Here is a 22,443-nt window from a genome sequence, read left to right as displayed (position 1 = left end):
GCTTTTAAATAAAATATTAAAAAAAATTATTCTTTTGTAAAATTTATTGTTTCCCTTTATTCAAAAGTAACTTAAGCAGATATGTTCAGTATTTTTGAGAGTATAATTAGCAAACCACCAAATTTTCAAAAACAAAGTTGAAATATTTTCATAATAAAAAATTAATACTAATTTATTTTTTAAGGAGTTTTTAAATGCTCAATTAATATCAACTCAAAATATATATGTGGTAAAGACTTATAATGGATATATACGTCGCACTGCACATTTTTTTTTTTGAACTATGAAACTACTTGAATGATATAAAAAGTATAAATGCTTTATAACTTGTAGAAAAAGTTTCATAATAATTTAACTTTAATTTAAATTCTAAAATATACTTTGGAAAAGAAAGAAATAAAGAACATGGAACAAAGTTTGAAATTTATGTGTTTTTGTCGCGTTAAAACTTCAATTTTTTTTTTACATTAATAGATTTTTTTCCAAACAAACATACTTTTAGACTTCTTTAACATGACATAATAATATAGTTGTTACACCGTTAACATTTAAAAGCTTTTAAGGAAACCCGAATTCGTTATGACAACGATAAGCGCTTTACATTTCTTGTTGTCGAAGTAAGATTTATGTCCAACCTCATTTTTAGTTTAATCTCTTCGGAAGTAAATGGGACTATAAGGGATCTGAATCATTTGATAATTTAGTCTCAACAAATTACAAAAGGAGTCAAATTTAATTTTTGGGACAGTGAATTTTGAAGAAATAATAAAATATGATTTTACAGATGACATAGGTTAAAGTTACGGCTCTACGCAGTTTTTGTTTGTGTTATAATGAAAAAAGTGTCTAACTTTGTGCATGGATACCTCTAATACCATAAAGTGTCGTTAAAGTCTATTTGTTTTTCATGCTTATAACCATTTGGAGACATCTCAGACCACCCGTAAACCTCGCGATAAAAGTTAAATTATTATCAACATTATCCTTTCTGATAGTTTAGTCTCAAATTTAGATACCGAGATCGCTCGTATAACATTATGCACACACTAGACTGGTTTACATGTGATCTATTTAGACATATCAGAACTACAGCTCGTCCGAATTGAAGGTTACCAAATGTTTTTGGATATTCGCAACGAGTAAATATTTATTGTAATAACAGTATAACGCGTAAATGGTTCTAAATTAAATTAGTCAAATGAACAATACTCGCTACTAAATGTACTCGTGAAAATTCTATATTACTGTTTTTTTTTCTCAATTCTAATTCATCATCTGAACTCGTTAATATAAAAGCAACGTCGAAATTTTGTTTCGATGTTTTTTTTTTTTTATCAATAGCGACAGTAATGCTATTATGTTAAACTAATACCGATTAATAATAATGATATCATTTTTTTGTCTTGAAACGTATTTAAATTAAAACTTCTTACGTGCCAATGTACCACTGTAAATTATTTGAATATAAGAACTCCTGTGAAACGCACTGAGTTCTGTGGAAGAATGCCAAGATAATGATAGAAACCTTTACATTTATATCTATTTTTCAACTGTTCCGCCTTTGCTATTGCTTTTTTGTGAGTTTTTTTACTTCATTCTTCTTTTACCCTCACAATAAACCTCCATTTAACTTATAACGTCGATAAATTTACTTCACAATAAATTATTATTTCTTTTTCTTTTTTTAAATCTGTATTCGGGTTTCATGACAGTCATTGGTGATAGGATATTTTGAGGTGATAAATTCCATCGGTAAAGTATGTTTTCGATATTCAAGTTTTTGTTCCGTGAAATTAGTTTGAAAAAGAATTCGATTAAACAAAAAATATATCTTTCATTAAGAATTGTGCCTCATTTGATATTCCCTCAACATTTTTTACTACCTATACTTTTACTTTAACTTTATGTTTGATTAAAAAAAAACTATAGGTTCTTGAGATGTACATGTATTTGATTTTGGTTAACGACTGAAATGTTCATAATGAATGTTATCATTGGTTTGATACAAAGTAAACATATTTGATTAAACAAATAAACATTAATGGNATTTTGGTTAACGACTGAAATGTTCATAATGAATGTTATCATTGGTTTGATACAAAGTAAACATATTTGATTAAACAAATAAAAACATTAATATNCCTATACTTTTACTTTAACTTTATGTTTGATTAAAAAAAAACTATAGGTTCTTGAGATGTACATGTATTTGATTTTGGTTAACGACTGAAATGTTCATAATGAATGTTATCATTGGTTTGATACAAAGTAAACATATTTGATTAAACAAATAAACATTAATGGTAAATGAAATATTGACGACATATTGTAAAATTTAGTATTTGTAAAAAAATATTTTAACTGTATTATATTTGAAATTGGTTAATTCGACCGATTGTTTTGGTGTATGCACTTTGTATTTGCTTTGAATAAATCATATTCAATCTTCCCAGTGAAATCGTATTGCGTTATACGATCAATGCTGGCTTTATTAAATTGGGATAATTACAGTGAATTTGATAAATCACTGTATTAAACTAATACTAATACACGTGCTTACGGTTATTTAGTAAATACTTCATATCTAATACACCCGTTGACATTTGCGATTAAAATAGTAGTGCAATAGCATAATATCTATGTCACTGTATTATTTACCTGTAATTCATTTATGGCTACCCATGAATTAGGTGGAAAACCTTGCAAGCTTGGCACCAGGAATTGCAAACAACCAGACCAGTGACCAATGAGCAGCATCATACATATTAAGTTGAAAATTCTCATAAAAACGCTGGCCATGTTTAAGAACTAAAGTAAACAATTGTATTTTTTCATTTTATTATTATTCACAAAAACTAAATACATAATAACAAATAAATAATTATATTTGAAATGAATTCATGGGCATATAAAATATCAACATTAGGCGGGAAAGGTGTCATATACTTATTCAAACAGCTAAGTAATTTAAAATAAAATTAAAGAATGATTTACAGTAAGGGAAATTTTTTCAATTATCCTCCTGATGGATTTCCGTCCGTGCATAAAATAACTATTTAAATAATACTATAAAATCAATGAGACGCCAAAACAAACCATTAAAAGTGAATCATTGCAATTAAATATCTTAAAAATATTTGAAATAATAGTACAAGTGTTCGTTGTAGCGTAGATTGACTAATCAAAACACACTTGGGAATTATGAAATTAATTTAAAAGAAAAATCATCAATACTATTCTACAGTAACTTTTTGGAAGCTTAAACTACCACCTAAAATTTTACTTCAACGTCTGTAATCAGCTCACCTGAGTATTCAAATGACACTTACAGGATATAATTAAATATTGCTTTCTTACTGTGCATCATCTACGCAACAAGAGTGTTGAACATTTTGGTTTCAGTTTTATTTTTTTTAAGTATTTATTTTTTCTTTCTTTAGCTATTAATTATTATAAATAAAATCCCATAGGCTGTCCCGCACAAATAATTCAAAATGTCTATTTCGAGAAACTCTGTAAAAAACGTAGACATTGCAAAATGGCCTTGACAAAGTAAATTCGATTTTTGTTTCCGCTAAATGAGCATTTAATTTAATAGATTGTTGATACAGAAATATCTTGACGACGAGATAACAGTACTATATAAACTTAGTTCAGACTCGACGAAAGTTGTTCACTGTTAACAGTTATTTTATTAAATTCGATACGAAGTTAAAAAGGTATTTTAAAGGTCCGTTTATTGCCACGAGAAAAAAAATAAAGTAATATTAAAGACAAAAAGGTATGAAAAACCAAAAACCAGCTTTGTTTACAATAAGCTGAAGTGTTATTTTTTCCTCTAATTTATAAAGCTGTCATCAGAGCTTAAAGTATTTTTAGAAAATATAATAAAAATGAAAAAGTGTTATCTTGAAACTTTGGTTAATCTTTTTGCAAAATTTATTTTTTTTTCTGATAAATAATGAAACGCGACAAAAAAATTTTGAATTAATTCAATTTCAATTCGAACTTTTATTTTATCCGAACTATGAACAGTATACACAAACAAGTTACATAAAAAACTTGAATTATTAAAATTTTTAAATCTTACTGTTTTACATTTAAGGTATGAAATACTGTGTCCACGTTTCTACCGGTGAAAACTGTTTGGTAAAATATGAATAAAAATGTGAATTTATTCAAAATATTTTCAGAATGCGTAATTATATTTAGGTTTTGAAATTATAAATGACTAAGCACTTAAATTATTTTATAAACTTCAATGAATATTTGAATATTCAAATTTTCAAACAAACCAGGAATAACGATATCCCCTGTAAAAAAAAAAAATGGCAGATTTGACAGACTACTAAATATTTTGATACTTGATATAAATACTAATCTTTGTTAAATTAAGCTTTAATTTAAAAAGTACTTGTTTGCAAAAAATAATTCACACTAAAAAAACATGTTTTTCAGTTTGAAAAAATTACCCCATTGGTTCCTTCGTATTGGCGTAATGGGAAAAAAAACACATGAAAAAGGAAAACTAATAGCTTCTCAGCTATGCATCAAATTTAAAATAATAATAACAATAAAATACATAACTACTTGATTAATTAAATTTATATAAATCTAAATCTAATAATAGAGATGAATTATGGCATAAATATGAATGTGACAATTGTAATTTGATGGTCCACTTTCAATATTTTTTAAACTATCCATCAAGTAATATCAGTATTATTACTTTTTTAATTTTTAGTAATACTTTTATAATTAACAGTATTTTTTTTTTTAAGATAATACTTTATTTTTTTTATAAATTCTAAAACCCTTAAAGAAACTAATGTCAATATTTAATTTAATTGACAAGTTATTTCCCACGTTCATTTTGTTTTTTTTTTTAATTCCGTATTACATTTAAATATAATGAACATATTACTTTAATTTTGTCTTGTGCAAAGGTTTTATTTAAATTAAAATTTTTGTGTCATAAAAAAAATATAATTAAAAAAAAATTTGTCATACACACAATATATTTTAATCATTTTAAACATTGAAATCTTTATATAAAAAATTAGCACTCATATAAAGTTTGTTAAAGATAAAATATCATTTAATGATTTTTTAACTAAAAAATTTATAGTGAATTCAAATAAGTTGAGGTGTGAATAATTATTGCACGCAACTCCTCAAGTTCCAGTATAACATGAATTTATATACTAAATCATAGTAATGCAGATCATTCTCATAGTTTAAAGTAAAAATATAATTCTAAGGGGTTTAAGTTTAAAAAATAATAATCTATCTTTAAGATTAGATTCAATTATAAAACATTGATACTTTACCTTTGTAGCTGATTAATTTGAAGTGCAGTTACAATCACAGGAATTATTATTATTGTTAACAATATTAAAATATATATTTTTGCTATTTACATCATCAATCACACATGATATGTCATCAGCAAAAAAATGATCCATCACAGTTAATATTTAATAAGTCATTAACATTCTATAAATATGTATAGTTAATGTGTACTATAAATATCAGAGGGCCTAAAACAGTACCTTAATGTGTACCACGATTTGAAATAAGGAAATCGCTTTACTGAACAATCTTTTACTCTAAATTGTTGCTTTCGATTTACTAAAAATTTACACATTATGTAAATTTGTTGTGAATAAAAATGTTATTGACAACACCCCTGATTCTATAATTTTCTAATTTAATAAGTAATATTGAGTTATCTACTGAAGGTAATGCATTTTTTTCATCTATAATAAGCCCTATTACAACTTTCTATCATTTAACTTTTTTTAATTAAACATAATTAATTACTATTATTAAAGGCTTATCAAATCTTTTATTTTTCCTGAAACTTGATTATTAGAAAAAATTGACCATTTATCTGAAAAGTTTTATATTTTATGTATGATACGGTCATAGAAAAGAAACTTATGGTACTAGTAATTAATAGTGTCATATAATTAACACAATTATTTTAATTAATTTGTTTATGTAACGGTATAATGATTGTTTTTTGAATGATTGTGGAAACACACCAGTAAATTTTAACCTCATAAAAAAATTAAATTCTACTGAAATTCCAATTTTTTCTTAGGATTTCTTTCACGTAAGGAATAAGTTTTAAGAAATAAATAACTTTTTATTTTTAATTGTTATATTTTGTAAATTTCTATAATTTTTATAAATATTTAGTAATTTATCATTAAATGGTTGGTTTTTGAATTTTGCATATAGTTGATTTGTATATCTCATAGAATTAATAAGTCCAAGTGTCCTCTAATTTTTTAATTTATTTATATTATTTATTTTCGTATATTTTAATTTAATGTTAACCTGTTATTTTTTTAATATATTAAGTTAAAGTTGACCATATCTTATTACTACTGAACAAAAGAGAATTTAATTTAACGTAAAATCTAAACATCTCCTTTAAGCTAAAAAGCTCAACTAAACTAAACTTTAACTTATTAACTCGTTTATGTGCAGTGTAGGTATTTCAGTTGTTTACATTGACAACATTGTAATTGTTATCAGCAACATTATCGATAATTCTATTCATATTACTCGTGTTAGATACTACAGCTATTTTACTACAATGATCAGTAATTACACTTTGATAAATGTATCCATATTGTCAAATATCTGATTATTTTTCGTGAATACATTTTATTATACTTAAATTTGATTTATTCGAGTGACAAAAATATATTGCTATCTTTATGAGCCAATATCATCATCTTCATTGCATTTACGCTGTGTACCTCCACATTTCGTTATTCAGAAACTCTGACATAATATTAGTCGATACACGTAATGCGGTTCCTCCGACAAATTTCAAAATAAAAACCGAAATGAAAAACGTATAAATAAGATAATTTATAAGAAATAATTCATATGCAATAGATGTTTTGTGGACGTGAGTGGTTTATCGTTTTCTTGTTGAATTTTTTATGCGTGTCATAGTTAGTGGAGAATATTTTTGGAGTTGTCATGTTATAATTTTTAAAAGATACCTTAAACCGTTCGCTACACTTCAACGTCATGTTTCAAATGGTTTACTTATTTTTCAGCTCCGAACACCTTTGCACATGAACTACGTGGTACAATAACATTGTTATTAATACGGCCGATGAAAAGTTTTCAGAACGGAATTTTTTATACTTATCAATTAACGTTGTTGTATCGTTGTTCGTTATCCTACTAATTGAAAGAAATGGCGGATATTAATAAAAATTAACACACAAACACACGTGAGACGGACACTCATAAAAGCTGTAAGACTTCATGCAGGCTGTGTAATTAAAATTCACTAGAACATAAACTTAATGTGTTACTTTTCGAGCATATTGTCTGGCTAATATGCGAATGCAAGCGATCGAGGTGTACTTGTACAAAGGCAGACTCACTTTGTGTTTCAATTACTCGGCGGTGGCTCGTTCAGTTTTTTACTAGATTGGTGTGATGATTGTGTTAAGTACTATACAAGTGTTTCAATTGTTATGGCCGTTGTAATCGAGTAGTGACACGTTATGCGAAACACGTTGTCGGGCCATCATTCAATTACAGTGCACTTTGTACGGCGTGACGACACAAGTGAGAAATAAAAACTGGCAAAGTTGTATTAAAGTTTAAACGGCAAAATGTATTTGGGGCGAATATGAAAATTCTGATAATCAATGTATGCTTTTACTTTTTGGAATGCGTGTCACAGAAAATAAACACAGCTGCTGCGAGAGAAATCACATTTGGCGCCGGGTAAAAATTCTTTTTAAAATTACCTCGGTTTTTATTAGGACATGTGCAAAAACTCGAGCATTTTTTATTCTTTTAACGATAAAGAAGTGAATAGCGAAAAAGAAATTCGGAAAGTTTTACATAAAATCGCAATATAAAATCAATTATTGCTCGTTATCACCTACCTTGGTCATTGTTACGCTGTCGCTGTGACCTCCTTGGCTCGATGACACATTCGGTTGTCCTTTTAGTATCTACAAACAAAAACAATCAGCCAAACAAGCCACGGTGTTACTATGATGCGCTGTAAAACGACTTGCAGAAAAGTTTTTAAGTCGGACATCGTTAAGTGGATAACGATTGCCCGTGACTTGTTATGGTAAAACTGTTAGCCCGGCCGCTATTGTGTAATATATGCCGATTAAAAAACCTTTAGATTAATTGATCGCTTTAAGCGGAAACAATTTTAAAAAGAAATAACCCTTGACGGTTTCGCAATAAATTACGGCCAAGTTTTAAGCGTTCAATGTTTATAAAAAGTATTGAACATTTCTAACGACGTGTAATTAGTTGAACGACAAATAGCAGATTTGTAAATTCAACGCATTTTTATTGAAAAACGAATGAACATAAAGCATATATTGTACATTGATCGATTATGTGTAAGGATGAAAACGTTTAAATATTGATTTCATGAAACCCAAATGGTTCTTTAGCGTTCAATCGGTCAGCTCAAAATAGCTATGTGATTGTATCTTAAAAATGTAGATGTGCAGTTTGATCAGAGTGCTAAAAATACAAAGCACGATTGATTTTGATTGTCTTAAAACGACAATATTGAATTATCCGAGAAGTCATAAACGGCCGTCGCTTACGATGGGAACGCAATGTACTGGCGAATAAATTTGCATCGCTCGTGAACCGCTATTACAATAGATCATAGACGCAACCATCGCGCGCACTAATTGACCAAACAAACTAATTAATCATAATTTTTTTTTTTTTTCCATTTTCATGAGTCTAATGAACGGCTCTATTACTATGCCAGCCCATAGATCATTTCGAATGACCGGCGTGTCATAAAAAATAGTTAACTGCGTGTCAAAATTGTTACAATTATTAATGGACGAGCGTTAATCGAGCAAGCCTTTTGGCGTCATGTACAAACAGTTAGTCAATTGACATGCATTTTCGGTTAAACCGTCGCAATACTTACATAGACTTCCTCCCATTGGTTAACGTATCGCACCAGCCGAGACAGACGAAGCAGTCTTACTAAGCTGAGCAGTTTGGCCAGCCGGAGGATTCGGAGGGCGCGTCCCGCGTGCAATATTTGAATGCCTTCCCCTACGTTCTAAAGAAGAAAACGACATATGCGTACAGTATACACGCTAGAAAGCGCGCGTATCAAACACTAATTACTTGGTTGAACATCAGGAACAAGTAGTCCAGCGGAAGAGAACTGATCAAGTCCAAAAAAAACCACGACTTTAAATAGTTCTTAGCGATTACTTTGGGATCCAAAGTCACTTGCTCGCAAGTGTCCGTTTGTAGGATACCTGGAAAAATTGTAACTTATTATTTTTCACGCTTTTAAAAATGAAATTTATCCTCATTACGTTAATTATCCAATTTACATTAATTTCTTCATTTATTGCATTCAAATGATAATGATATTGCGTAAGAATGTATTTTTTGTTAATTTTATGCCCAAGCTATAATTATAATCACACGCATAAGCAAGTTGTTTTAATCGTTAAAAAAACGACGTCTTCAATTCATTTAATTAATATTTATGTATACAACAGGACAAGTCGTCAACGTTTCAATAAAAATATCCAAAATTAAAACTTCATACGCCATCGAGATGCTTTACTAATGAGCAACCTAATTTTTAAAAGTCATACGAGTAAACTATATGGACCGTTATTAAATAATGTCATGTAATAACTGGATATTCATTATCCAGTTAACGATTGAAAACTGTCATTGTCTAATTTTCACACAACGGTAATTGTTTACAATGAGAAATAATCAGAAAATGTATAACCTCGAGAAATTACATTTAACATAAATTATTTAAATTATAAATATGATTCGGTTGAAAAATAAAGTAAAGCTTTGTATAAAAACAATGTTTAAAAATTTCCGATTTTATGTGAAGCTTTCTACTATTCATATTCTATAAGCAGAATAAAGAATTATCATATTCGAGTATTCTCTCAGTTCAATAATTAATTAAGAAAAACGTGCGTTCAACATATACAACGATATTGTAACATAATAGGTTAAAAAAATGTTAAATAACAATAATTCGCCTGAAATAACTTGCTGCACACTAATTAGCATAGTGCGTTGACATTTCGATATTGAAACATTGTAAAACCGTCGTGTTTCTCTGGCCTAAAATAATACAGTGGTGTGTTATAACCTTATAAACACCGTCGAACACTAATCACACCAGTTTAGGAGTAACAAACGGTTAACATTATTAAAATGCATTATCTATAAATAAAATAATTTTACGACCGTCGAAAATAATAGTAACTATAAAAAGCAACAATGCGTGTAATATTACCCGTTTTAAAATTAACCATTATGTCGACTAAAAAAATTGTGTCCGACAAGCAGTTGAATATAATCCACCTGGTGTCGAAATCGTCATTGAAAAACGATATGCCAACTGGAAGAATAATCAAATTAGCGACCAACAGCAGGAGCATGCACAAATCCCAATAAAACCTGAAAATAACGTTAAACGATTACTGTTAGGAATAAAAAAATATGATAAATTTCCAAACAAATTAGATTATTGTTGGACAATGTCTTCAATAAAACAATAATATACTATTGCGCTTTCTTTTCAAATTGAATGTCGTAATCGTTTTCAAGACTCGGCGCAAATAGTTCCGAGCTAACTATAATCAAACGTCGAACAAAAAATAAATGAACGAGTACAAATGCAAATAAATGGAATTAATTTTATTCTCCGAGTAGAAAACAACAGAGAATGTTTGTAAATTTTGTTTCGATGACTTAGTATAATTTAACTTTTGTCGACGTTTACTATGCGCACTACGCAAATGCCTTAAATTGCGAATTTATTTATTGAAAGGCTCCCGGCCATATGATGAATATTTTATAAAAGTTGCAACCTGATAAAAGGTCGGCGAAACTGGCAAAGTCGTGCCAAGTATTGTTTTGCTCACAATACTCTTCCCAAATATTATAGTCACGTGGTGTACGGCAAACTCGAAATCGCTTAGTTCTTCACAACGCGATTATCGTGTACATAATAAATAAACTTGTACATTTACAACAAATAAATCGAATTATCCGCTTTGTAAGTCGATAACTCGCACTCGTTAACCCGATGCCATCGATTGTTTTCATTCATTCATTTACCGCTTATAAAATAACGTTTTGTGCGTATCATGTTTTATCGTCGTGTCGATTTCAATTGTTTTTTAGCAGCAGATAATCGTAACGCATCCTCCGGTTTTTGACACATTATTTTTTTCGATAATTTCCGCTAAAAAAATTTAGTCACACGCATATACTGTTGTTGGCGATAATTTACACGTGCCATTTTTACCAAATACCCAAAACACAGCGCGCATTGAATAAAATGACTACACCGATCGATCACCTACACTTTACTTTCAGATATTATCCACTGAGCCGCGCAAAAAATGCACGTATAACAACGGCTTTTTTCCTATAAAATCGTTAATTACACTAATGGTTTATTGACAATGGTTATGGATGACCCTTTTCAATTATGCATCGCGACGATTTGTCACGAATTACGATATTATTTCACACATTTTTAGCACGCAAAATACTTCACTTGCTAACTATTTTTCACTATATTATCGGTTTACAATATCGCGGGCATTACTTTTAGTTGCATCGAATGATTTTTTTCTAGCTATTAGTGAACCGTTTGTCACTGCGGAACGGGTAATATAGTTGACGCGGTATCAGTTTTTGTGTCGTCTTCAGTGTCGTTAATGCTAACGCGTTTCGCCGAAACGGAAAGGGGACGTCGAATAAAGATTCGCATGTTTTTTTAGGTCGACTGCGCGTTGGATCAGCAGAAATCATTTGTGTTGTTAATGAGTGTAGAACAGAATAAAAAGTTGATCTACGACGATAGCCGGGACGCGTTAACGATGAGCTTGGATTAAAGCGACGGCGGTTCCGGGACGAGCTGACGAACGGGAATTTAAATAAAAAGGACGTGCCGTCGAGCACGAGCAGATGGTTTTTTTCGGAACACAAAAAATACATATCAAAAAATATTGTATACTCCACACTGGCGTACCCTTCGCCGCCGCCGCCGCCGGCAGAAAACAAGACGTTTCACGTGGCCGCCGCCGGCCGAGTTGGGACGGCATTGCAATTGAAAGCAGAAGGCAATTGAAGAATACGAGAACGCGCATACATTACACGGTAATGTCTGTCCGGGCGGCCACCTGCGACGCGGCCACACAAGGCACACGTCGTTCAACTACACTGCTAATTATTGTTTTCGCAACTCGTCGAGAATGTATTTGACATCTCGTCCGCCGTGCCCTCCCAGCCGTTGACGATAATCACTTGTTTCGCGTTGTCATTACGCGCACTAGAACCGAAAACGTTTGTCTCTCGCACAGCACCAGCGCCTCAGGTCCGCCGGCAACGAGCCTGTCTCTGGTCCCCCAGGCATTTTGTTTTATAAGTGCGATGCGACAAAGGACGACTTGTCAAACAGACCGAATGTTCGCTTTTTTGTCCGTAGACAATCCAAACGCGGCATTTTTCATTATTGACATAATGTTTCGTAGTCGAGTGACTCGTTCTATTTTATTTTGTTTAAATATCTTGTCGAGAAATACCAAATACTTAGTAGTTATTGCTGTCAAAAAAGTAAAAGTTATAATTATAATATTAATAAAGCCCAGAAAAAATACATAATCATAAACTTAATGGTCGCGATACTATGGATCACGGGAGTCCTAATAATATTAGTAACCTTAACCGAGAGGTAAAAAAAAAAAAATTAATTAAGCTATAATTAAGTTTCGAGAGAATAACAAAGTCTTTTTATACCTTTCAGACAATTACGAGATACCACAAAGTATAATATTAGTTAGCGATTACGAGATAAAGTAAAGGACTATTAATGAATAACCACTTTTCTCATTTCATTAGTATTTTAAAAAATATTTCCCTCTATAATTCTAAATAACTCTAAAATAGAGTTATTCAAAGTTAATAATAAAAGTAAACTTTGTATTTTGTACTAATGCTTTTTGCATAAAAACGCTATTACTAGCAAAATAAAAATAATGTAATTTTTACCTAAAGTACATCAATAAATCAAAAGCATTTCAATAAATACAAAAAATATGTTTCCTAAAACTAAGTAATATTTTGTTAGTAATTTCGCAAATATGGTAAAAAACGAATTTGCGTAGGTTATTATAATGTCAATATTCTAATCATGTGTTGTAATCCAAAGGTATTGATTTTTTTTTCACTTTCTACACATTAAAAATGTAAAATACTTGAAAAATAACAATCATTCATTTTTTCGCCTTGAACCATTTCATGTTTTCTTAAATTTTAATATAAAAACGTATATTAATATAAAAAAAACATCTTATTCGTTAATGATTATAATAGAGTCGTTTTACTGTAAAAACGATAGTTGGAAACATCTTGTTTGACAACTTTTGGAAAGTTATTAATTAACTATGTATTATAAATCTGTAAAATATTCAATAACAAGGTGTTTACTTGCTATTTTTATTACAAAAATTTATATTGGCAATTCATTCTATGTATTGTGACGCGTTACAATATTTGTCCAACGTCGTCGAGGTGAATTTTAAAACAAGTTTGCGTTTACCTAATAAAAAATCTCTATTCGTATATTCTTATTTAATAATAAATAAATTATTTATACTCTTTGAATTTGTAAATACTCGATTTATTTAAATAATAAAAAATTTTTATTGGAATTAGACTAAACCTAGTGTATTATGTATAAAAATTGTGACTACTAGTTTCGGATCGCGCAACCATTAGGTTACTGATAAACAACAACACTGATAAGAACAAAAAACTATTAAATAAATATAACACGAAATAAATCCCAATATAAAATTAGTAAAGTGATTGGAAAAATAAAATTTGGTAAAACAAACTAATTATTTAGTTTAAAAAAAAACCCTATTCTTTATAAATTTGTATGTTTATTTCGTATTTTATTTATTCAATAGTATTTTGTTCTTATCAATAATATACAGTAAAACGGTACACCACCGTAACGAGTAGTTACACTTTTTTCAACACATCATACTCTAGGTTTAGTTTAGTTTTATATTATTTTAATAAATTAATTATTTACATATTTTTATTTGTTCTGAACGCCGGATTACGATTAATCAACAAGCTTAAGAGTATTAATAAAGCAATTAAAAATTTTCGGTCGCCCGGGATTATGTATTTTTTGCGGTGTTTACAAAACGCTTTAGCTCGACAACAACAACAAGATGGAAATTTATATATATATAATTGTACAAGACACGGTGTATGTACATAGAGGTACTCTTGTGCGCGATAACAAAATCATAATGTATACTATAAATATTGCTAACGTAGTCAATTTAAACGCAGTTCAAAGAAAACGTTTGCAAACATTAGGAACGTTTAAACAGCCAACGAATAACAGCGCCGTTTATTTATATCTTATTTGATATCATATTAAAATGGATAACAGTTCAGAAAGGGATAATGAAAAACACATCAGAATAATTGGACGTCAATTACAAAGAATGCCTACATGGGCTCAAACCTTTACCATTGCAGCAATTAATATATTTAAAAATACGGGCCAATTTTAGCGTTTGCTAAATTTAACAGTTTAATATATATTTTTTTGCATTTTATTATTTAATATACAGAGTGATTCCTATAGGTAGCTAGCCACTCAGTTTCTCCTAAAAAAATATTTCTTTTTTACATATTATTTAACTAAAAAAAATTATATATTATGTGTCACCACCATTTATCTGTTATAAAATAGTTTTTAGATCTATTCCTCCTGTTGTATGAAGCTAAGAAGTAACTAGAGATAAAAATAACTGCAGTCGCGCTTCACCTCTAGTCATTACTTGAAATTGTTAATAACTTTTGAATTACACGGAAAGAACTATATAGTTGGACCAACCTAAATTATCGGTATTATAGTAACAACTTAATTATATAGCTAAAAGAACTATTTTATACAGTTAAACCAAATAAATTATATTATAGTCAAATTATATTAGTTCGGCTATTTATAAAAAAATTGTTCTTCCAACTGTATAAATATGTTGTCACTATACGAACCATAACTATAGAATAGTTTTTCCGTGACTGATAAAAAAATTTGCTATTGACCAGTCATTTTATTAATTATCTATTAAATAATCTAGTTAATTATGTATGTTGTCAGTTAAGAAAATGAATATGAGATACATATGTAGGAAAATATAGAATTACATATGTAACTAAAAAAAACCAAAATATTTTCTTTTACTGTAATTGAGTGGCTAGAGTTAAAAGAATCACTGTTTTATTGAATAATTATTTGTTTTTTTATTTTACATAATTTGTATATAGTTAAAAAATTTGCTTAAAAAATATTATTCAAAACTCATTTCCTGGTATTTAATTTTGTAATTAATGGAAGCATTTAATTCAATCACTGGTTCATCTAAACATTCAAAAGATTTCCTGAATAAAATCACCACCAAGATATTAATAGAAAAATTTTATGGAAAAAAGCTGACACTATTACACTGCCAGTTTAATATTTTTTATGAAGTTTTTATAGCGATATCTTAAAAAAAGTTAATTAATAAATAATTACGGTATCAATAAATCATTTCAGCTCGTTAATGACTCAGTAAGGATATTGCGTTGGACGGTTTAAGCGCAAAAAACCGTTAAACTCCACACATTTTTCGCATAGTTATAAATGAGCATTTTTTTTTTTGTTTTACAACATTCAAATATATGAACAAACGAAATAAATTTCAATGCAAAGTCTCGACAATGAAAGAATAGCTATTAAAGTAATGGCAAATAATAAATTTATAGAATATTTTGCGAATCAAGTCGGGCGATAAAAGTTTATTTTATTCATTGGACAATAATACTAATTCCGTTAAATTTTTTTTGACGGTTCAACAGTAAATTATTTTACGATTCGTTTTACTTAAACAATCTTTAAAAGCCGAATTTTTCGCTTGTAACACAGCTTTTTATTTTTGTTTTTAAGTACAAGATCGAAAAAACTTAGTTTGAAGTCGTGAATCAAATCATGAATAATGCGGCAAACAATTTATGTTGTATTAATTATGTTAATTTTATACACAAAGAAACAATTTCGATTTGAGTTGTTATTTATTCACTGTTAAAGTATTTGATTTTTTACCCATTTTAAACTTTTATACAACTATTTTTAGCGAGTATTAGCTGACTTTAATATAATATGTGAATATTGTAACACTCGAAACCATTATTTTTTAAACAGTAACAAAATCATCTTAACGCAACAATACAATTATAACGAAATTTCTAATTACAACATATGCATACATCACTTAAAAAAAATAGCTCAAGAAATTTTTATAGATACAAAAATTGATAACAGTTAAAATATGTATATTAAGAGCGAGGCACATGCCCCCCCCCATCACATAGTAATGTCGTATTTAAGGTTTTATTGGGAGACTATTCATGAGAAAACTCTTATCCCCTTCAATACAAAAAATGTTTGTAGTCTATTTTACTATACCCTCAACCCCTACCTTTAGTTTAATATTATGAACTTTGATTATGTTAATATATTGTTTTTTCAGTTTTAAAAAATTATATCCAGCTAAATTTTAATTTTCGAAGTTATGTTTTTACGTTATAAAGATATATTTTTACGTAATTTGATAAATTTTTATTGCATTAAAAAGTAGATTTTAGTGCATCACTTTCAAAGCTTTATTGCAATTCTTGAATACGATACATCAATATGATTAGTTGCTGAAGAGATTAAGAAAATAGATTTATTCATCTTGTCGTGTGTAAAAAATAAATAAGCTCATACAATTCTTTTGGTATTTCTCTTCTTAGTGGCATTTAAATACGGATTCGGTACGCGGACCAGATATGATGGCGTCACACTTATGTTTCAACGTGCAAACAGCCTTATTTAATGTCACGGGTATGATTTATTTTCATATTTTTCAGGATGTTCTTTACCTCGCATCTCATAAAACCTCTTGTGAGATATGACATTCCAATTGACGAAATTTTTCACGAATTCGATTGACATAGAAATTACAAGACACTTGCTTTGTCGCATAATACATCAGAAAAAAAGGATTTTCACAGTCAACAGGAGTATTAATTTAGTATGAAACGTAAATGATATAGATCATTTTCAAGTGCACTTTTGCGTCGCTATACCAATATTAATTTCAATACATATATATCGTTTGTCTCTTTTACACAGACGGCAGATATTTTTTTATTCCAGTTAAACTTATTATACAAGCTATTCAGTTTAGTTAATCCTCTTTAGGCATTAACTTATCTAAATATAAACTAATAAAGGCTTAAACTTTTGAAAAACACCGTAAATAAAGCTTACGAATGATCTATACGCTAATAATTTTGAAAGATTGAGATCTCGGCTAGCAAAATACCATAGTACTCTATAGATGATTGTGACTAGTCTATAAATGTTCATACGCGGTAAATTGTTAAGTTGACTTTATGCAGTCGGCGACCAGGCCACGATTAATTTACTCATTTGATGTGTTGAAAAAACCTTTGTCATTACTATTCTGATAAAGCATCGTATCCAATAATTATTATTAAGTGCAAATGCTCTTATAGAATTCATTAAAAAAAATATACACTTATATGGCAAAAAAACTCAAAAGGTTTTCTTCATTGACCAAGTTGATAAAAGTATTAATATGAACGTGGTACACATTGATATAAATTATTAATTTTTTATTCTCGGCCGGGTAAATAAATAGACGTATATAATGCATAAATGTAAAATCATTCCAAGAAGAACACTGATCGTATACTTCAAGCCGCAGGAAGTCTTATAGTATGATTATTTTCTTCCGCATGAGATTCACTTTGGGTAAAATAAGAAGTCAATAACATTATTATACGTTGCACCATCTTACATAGGTATCATCAAATATCATTCCGATTTTTTAGTTATTTTGGCAACTTGTTCTAATCAATAACACCCGTTTTACTGTTATTTATTTAAAAAAATAAAATAATGAAATTCCCCTTCGCAGTTGTTCATTTCTAAAACATGATAATGTTTAGATAATTTCTATTTACAATAACAATTAGTGATAGAAATATAATTAAATTGGCAACAAATATATATTCTAGTTGTTATCTTTAATGGTATTTAAATTTTGCGCTAATAGCATATTATGCGCTTATCGCATACTATTGCTAGAACATTCTTTAAAAAGTTAAGTTTAATTTTGACTAAAAAAAAATCTTTCAACATTTTTTAGTGTCTACCTCAGACGTATGAAACGAATTAAATTCTCTTACTTTACTTAATTTACGTACAAGCGCATAATTAAACAGCTGTAAAAATGTCTGCTTAATTAACCATTACGTTATAGATGAGCAAAACTGTAAAATAAAATTTCCTACGAAATTGGTTCAATTTTTTGACAGAAATAAGTAAAAAAAAATAAGCATTAGTACGTGAAATGAAAGAGAATATTTTTCTTTCTTAAAAATAAATCAAGACGATTAAAACATATGGGAAATTTTTCGAAAAATTAAACGAAACTGTTCCTGTAAAGAAACTTGTAATTTCTGTTGTTTGAACAACGTTAGGCTAGTGTTGTAATTACTGATTATACAGTTCTATTGATAATTTTATTTTTTTTTAATCCAGACTTAAGTTTAATGCAAAAACAGAAGTTATTCATATATATATATTTTTAATTCTATTTTACACTTTATTTCTATTTAACTTACACTTTGTAGTTTCACTATTACACTATGAATTGCTTACACTAGTTTTGCTCAATCATTATTGATTCAACAATAAAATTATTAATTTTATCCATGAAATTATCAAGAACATTTAGAAATCTTGAATGACCAATTATAAGATTCCAAACACACAATTAGGTCATGACTATACATTAGCGATTAGTATTTAAAAACTCATTTTATTAATTTCTATTATTGAGTAGGAGACTATGATTCATACACTTAAAATATTGAATTGTTGCTGATTGTTATTTATGTGTGTGAGAAACAGATAGAAAAAAATCCACAAAGTAAAACTGTAAAAAAGCTTATAAATTGTAAAATCTAAATAAATTTACAGTTTATATTTTCAACACTGTAAATTAAAGGCCTAATGTAAATAATTAATAGATGGAAAATTATTTTTCGCCATATCAATTGTTTAGTTTGACTTTAAGACCGCCAGGTAGAGTAAATAGTCCATGTCTATTTTTTTCCATAATTACAATTCGGCTATGTATTGTGTATTAAGATGAAAATATATGAAGTTGTAGATAACTTTGCACTGCGAGTGCAAATGGGCTGTATCTTAAAAAATGTCGTTTTGAGATTTCAAAGTTTCAACCTTCCATACGGATTACATTGTGCGTTACTTTGTTTTTAGTATTTCATATTAATTTCGAATCGGCTTTTATGTTGGCTCGCGTATATTGATAGATAACAAAAAACAATATTAAATTATATAAGAATTTTAATCATTGCCATACATATGGTATAGGAGGGCCCTGTTGCACTCATTGTGCAAATGTACTCGAATATAATGAAACGGCCATCATTTTGGACGCTATCTAATTTGAAGCTGAATCTACCTGAACTTTGAACACGGATGTATGACCCAGACGCCCAAGGACCTTTGTCTATAGCGTTCCTTGAGCACGGCCTTCTTACTTCCGTAAATCTTCATGGACAGCTTGTTACAGGACGGCTCGAAGACGGCGGCCAGGCGCCGACCAATGCTGGGTCGGCGTATTTTATCAGCAGCCGCCAATCCGTCTACGAATGCATACGAATCGGACCGGCTGCCGGAGTAGCCGGCGTACTCGGAAAAACCCGGGCACATCATCGCCGCCGCCGCCACCATCGGCTTGTGTTAAACAAAAGCTCTGTCCCGAATATACAACTATATTTGGCGACGTCAGGACTGTGCCCGATTAGGACAGGCTTCACGACGGACCGGTTGCGCGCGTGGGGCGTAAGCGTAACGACACGACAGCGGCAACAGATTTGCACCGACTCACTGGTGACTACGGTTGTACAACATTACGCGTCAAATTGCGTCTCTCGTCATTACGTCCCCACTGTTTAGACTAGTCGCACCGTCAGTCCGTCCGTATTGTTATAAATTTCGTATAGTAATGAGATATAAACATATCCGTATAATACATCAGTTGTATTGAACAAATACGATGCAGTCTATAAGGTGAGCGGAGCAAGTGCATCCCTTTGACATTAAAGGCTACTCGTAGATAGTGTTGCTGTTACACTTTTAATCAGTGTCCAACGGAAAACTTTAATTGGAAGGATTAAAAACACATTGTTATTGTAAAATTGTTTTACTTGACAAAATATTTAATATTTTTAGAATACGTCTAATCTGTCGTTTGATGACAACAGAAATATTTTGTATTCATTTTCAAAATATACCCAAAAAAAAACACATTGGAAATCAAAATAATTATCTGAAAAGTGCACGGAAATAATGGACTGTTTTTTTTTTATGACAAAATAATATCGTGTTTGGGTAATAGATCTGAACTCTTTCAATTAGCTAACAGACACATCCTTTACATTATCTTTGTATAATTTCGTAAATTTATTACACTCGAGTAGGGTCCAATTTAGGTTCACCAGACAATAATTTGTTTGACCTGAACACCATAATTTTCGATTGATTTAAGTAAATGTCTTCTGTTTTTAATGAAACACGATTAACGAAGTGGCTAAGAATGTCGCCCAGTGAATATATTTTATAGTCTATTTCATTGTGTTTTTAACTATTTCTTTGGAAACTGAGCGACTCGCGATTGTTAAAAAGTGTTATTGTTATCCCATAACTATTTATGTAATTTTTTTATTTTTGTCGCCCAATAGGAATTTCTAATAAAATGCAAATGACTGTCACCGTTAGAAAAATCGGTCGTTAGTGAAGTTGAATCGATGGCAAACGTCACCGATTCAATTTAATGTTTACGTTTTCCAAAGAATTTTATAGCGTAACTATGAACCGGTAGAGTTTGTTGACATTGATCTGTGGCGTAATTTTTAATAGATATTATCAGCTTAAGCGGAAAAGAAGATGTGTTCTAAACCAGTTGCCTAATTTTATGGGCTTTGTTTAGGCTGCACGTGAAATTTGATGCACAGGTTCGTGCATACACTTTGCACTGAACAATCATGAGTTTTAGGTATTTCCTAATAGTGTGACTCAAAAGAATCTGGTTGAATTCCGTTTGTTGAACTTCCACAAAATTACGGGTTACGGTCAAGGTTATTTATTCGCTCTCGTATAACGATATGATTAACATGTAAATACCCCTCACTGTTTTTTTTTTATATTTAAGCGCGAGAAATCCATATAAAGGGAACGACACAACTGAAACACCAGTGTACATCTTCCATTGAATAACTCGACAAAATGGACCAATCGATTATGAACTGTTTAATTATACTCTACTCTGTAAGTTTTATTATTTAGATTTTATCATCGTTTTGTACTAATTAACGCAACATTTTAGTGCGTTTTGCTAACGGTCAACGCAGAGACAACAAACGATCAACCTGACTTGATGGCATCGCCTACGTTATGGTTAGCTCGTCAATGGAGTAACGTTTACAGCGGTTATCCCGGATCGCAGTACCCGCCATACTATCAACAGCCACATCCGTATCAGCCACCAAACCCTAATTACAGTGGCTGGGGACCAAACAGACCACCTCTGCCACCACCTCCACCAGGTTATTTGCCAAACAGTAATCCAAACCCTCAGATAGATTATTCTAATTATGCAGTCCATGGTGGACACGGATTTGGTAACTACGGGATTAATTAGAAAATCAATTTATCAATTATGAAATAAATGTTTTTTTTTTCAATCTACTTAATTCATTATATATGCGAAGACAATTTTTTTTTATTAAAAAATATCAATGTATCGAAACGTTTTTGTTTTTTCAAGATTATTAAAAAAAACCTCTCGCTTATAATTTAACAATTACATATATACAGTCAATATATTGAAGCGTGCAATACGGTAAACCTAAAGTGACAAAATTAAATACAACTATTCATATACATTAATAAATTATACGATCAATCTATTTATATGAAAAAATATAATCAGTGCGCTATCAAGGAAAAAATATTCTGATTAATTTTTGTTACTTGCGTGAACATTATATTATATTATATTAAGTGTGTAGATTTCATGGTAAAAGTTTTTGTTTTGATAATAAAAAATTTATGGCCCCAGTTCTATAAACAAATATGTTATTGGTTTCTGAAAAGTGTATAAAGACACATAAAATGATATTTTTTGGTATAGAAAACACTAATTTTATTTTTCAAATTTTGCATAA

General features: G+C 29.7%; 2 protein-coding genes across 4 annotated transcripts in view; one reads left to right on the top strand and one right to left on the bottom strand.

The window, feature by feature from the left end:
• The window catches only part of LOC126894970 (potassium/sodium hyperpolarization-activated cyclic nucleotide-gated channel 1), a 29,001-nt gene extending 8,879 nt beyond the window's left edge, over positions 1-20,122 (bottom strand). Inside the window, exons 1-6 of one of the 3 annotated variants that reach the window (XM_050666362.1) lie at positions 19,677-20,122; positions 10,325-10,488; positions 9,169-9,305; positions 8,963-9,100; positions 7,932-8,000; positions 2,659-2,808 (exon numbers count right to left, since the gene is read on the bottom strand). In XM_050666362.1, the coding sequence (XP_050522319.1) occupies positions 2,659-2,808; positions 7,932-8,000; positions 8,963-9,100; positions 9,169-9,305; positions 10,325-10,488; positions 19,677-19,948 (930 nt within the window). In that variant the 5' untranslated portion in view covers positions 19,949-20,122. The remainder of the gene's footprint in view (positions 1-2,658; positions 2,809-7,931; positions 8,001-8,962; positions 9,101-9,168; positions 9,306-10,324; positions 10,489-19,676) is intronic. The other 2 variants (XM_050666360.1, XM_050666361.1) reach the window with 2 other exon arrangements.
• A 1,285-nt stretch (positions 20,123-21,407) lies between these two features.
• LOC126895009 (uncharacterized) lies at positions 21,408-22,025 on the top strand. The gene is made up of 2 exons (XM_050666466.1): positions 21,408-21,544; positions 21,603-22,025. Exons 1-2 carry the CDS (start codon positions 21,503-21,505, stop codon positions 21,915-21,917), a joined length of 357 nt encoding a protein of 118 aa, XP_050522423.1. The 5' UTR covers positions 21,408-21,502; the 3' UTR covers positions 21,918-22,025.
• The last annotated feature ends 418 nt before the right edge of the window (positions 22,026-22,443 follow it).

The sequence above is a fragment of the Daktulosphaira vitifoliae genome, unplaced genomic scaffold (genome assembly GCF_025091365.1).
Source record: "Daktulosphaira vitifoliae isolate Bord-2020 unplaced genomic scaffold, ASM2509136v1 Scaffold_1, whole genome shotgun sequence".
NCBI lineage: Eukaryota > Metazoa > Arthropoda > Insecta > Hemiptera > Phylloxeridae > Daktulosphaira > Daktulosphaira vitifoliae.
This window is presented reverse-complemented; position numbering and strand designations above follow the sequence as displayed.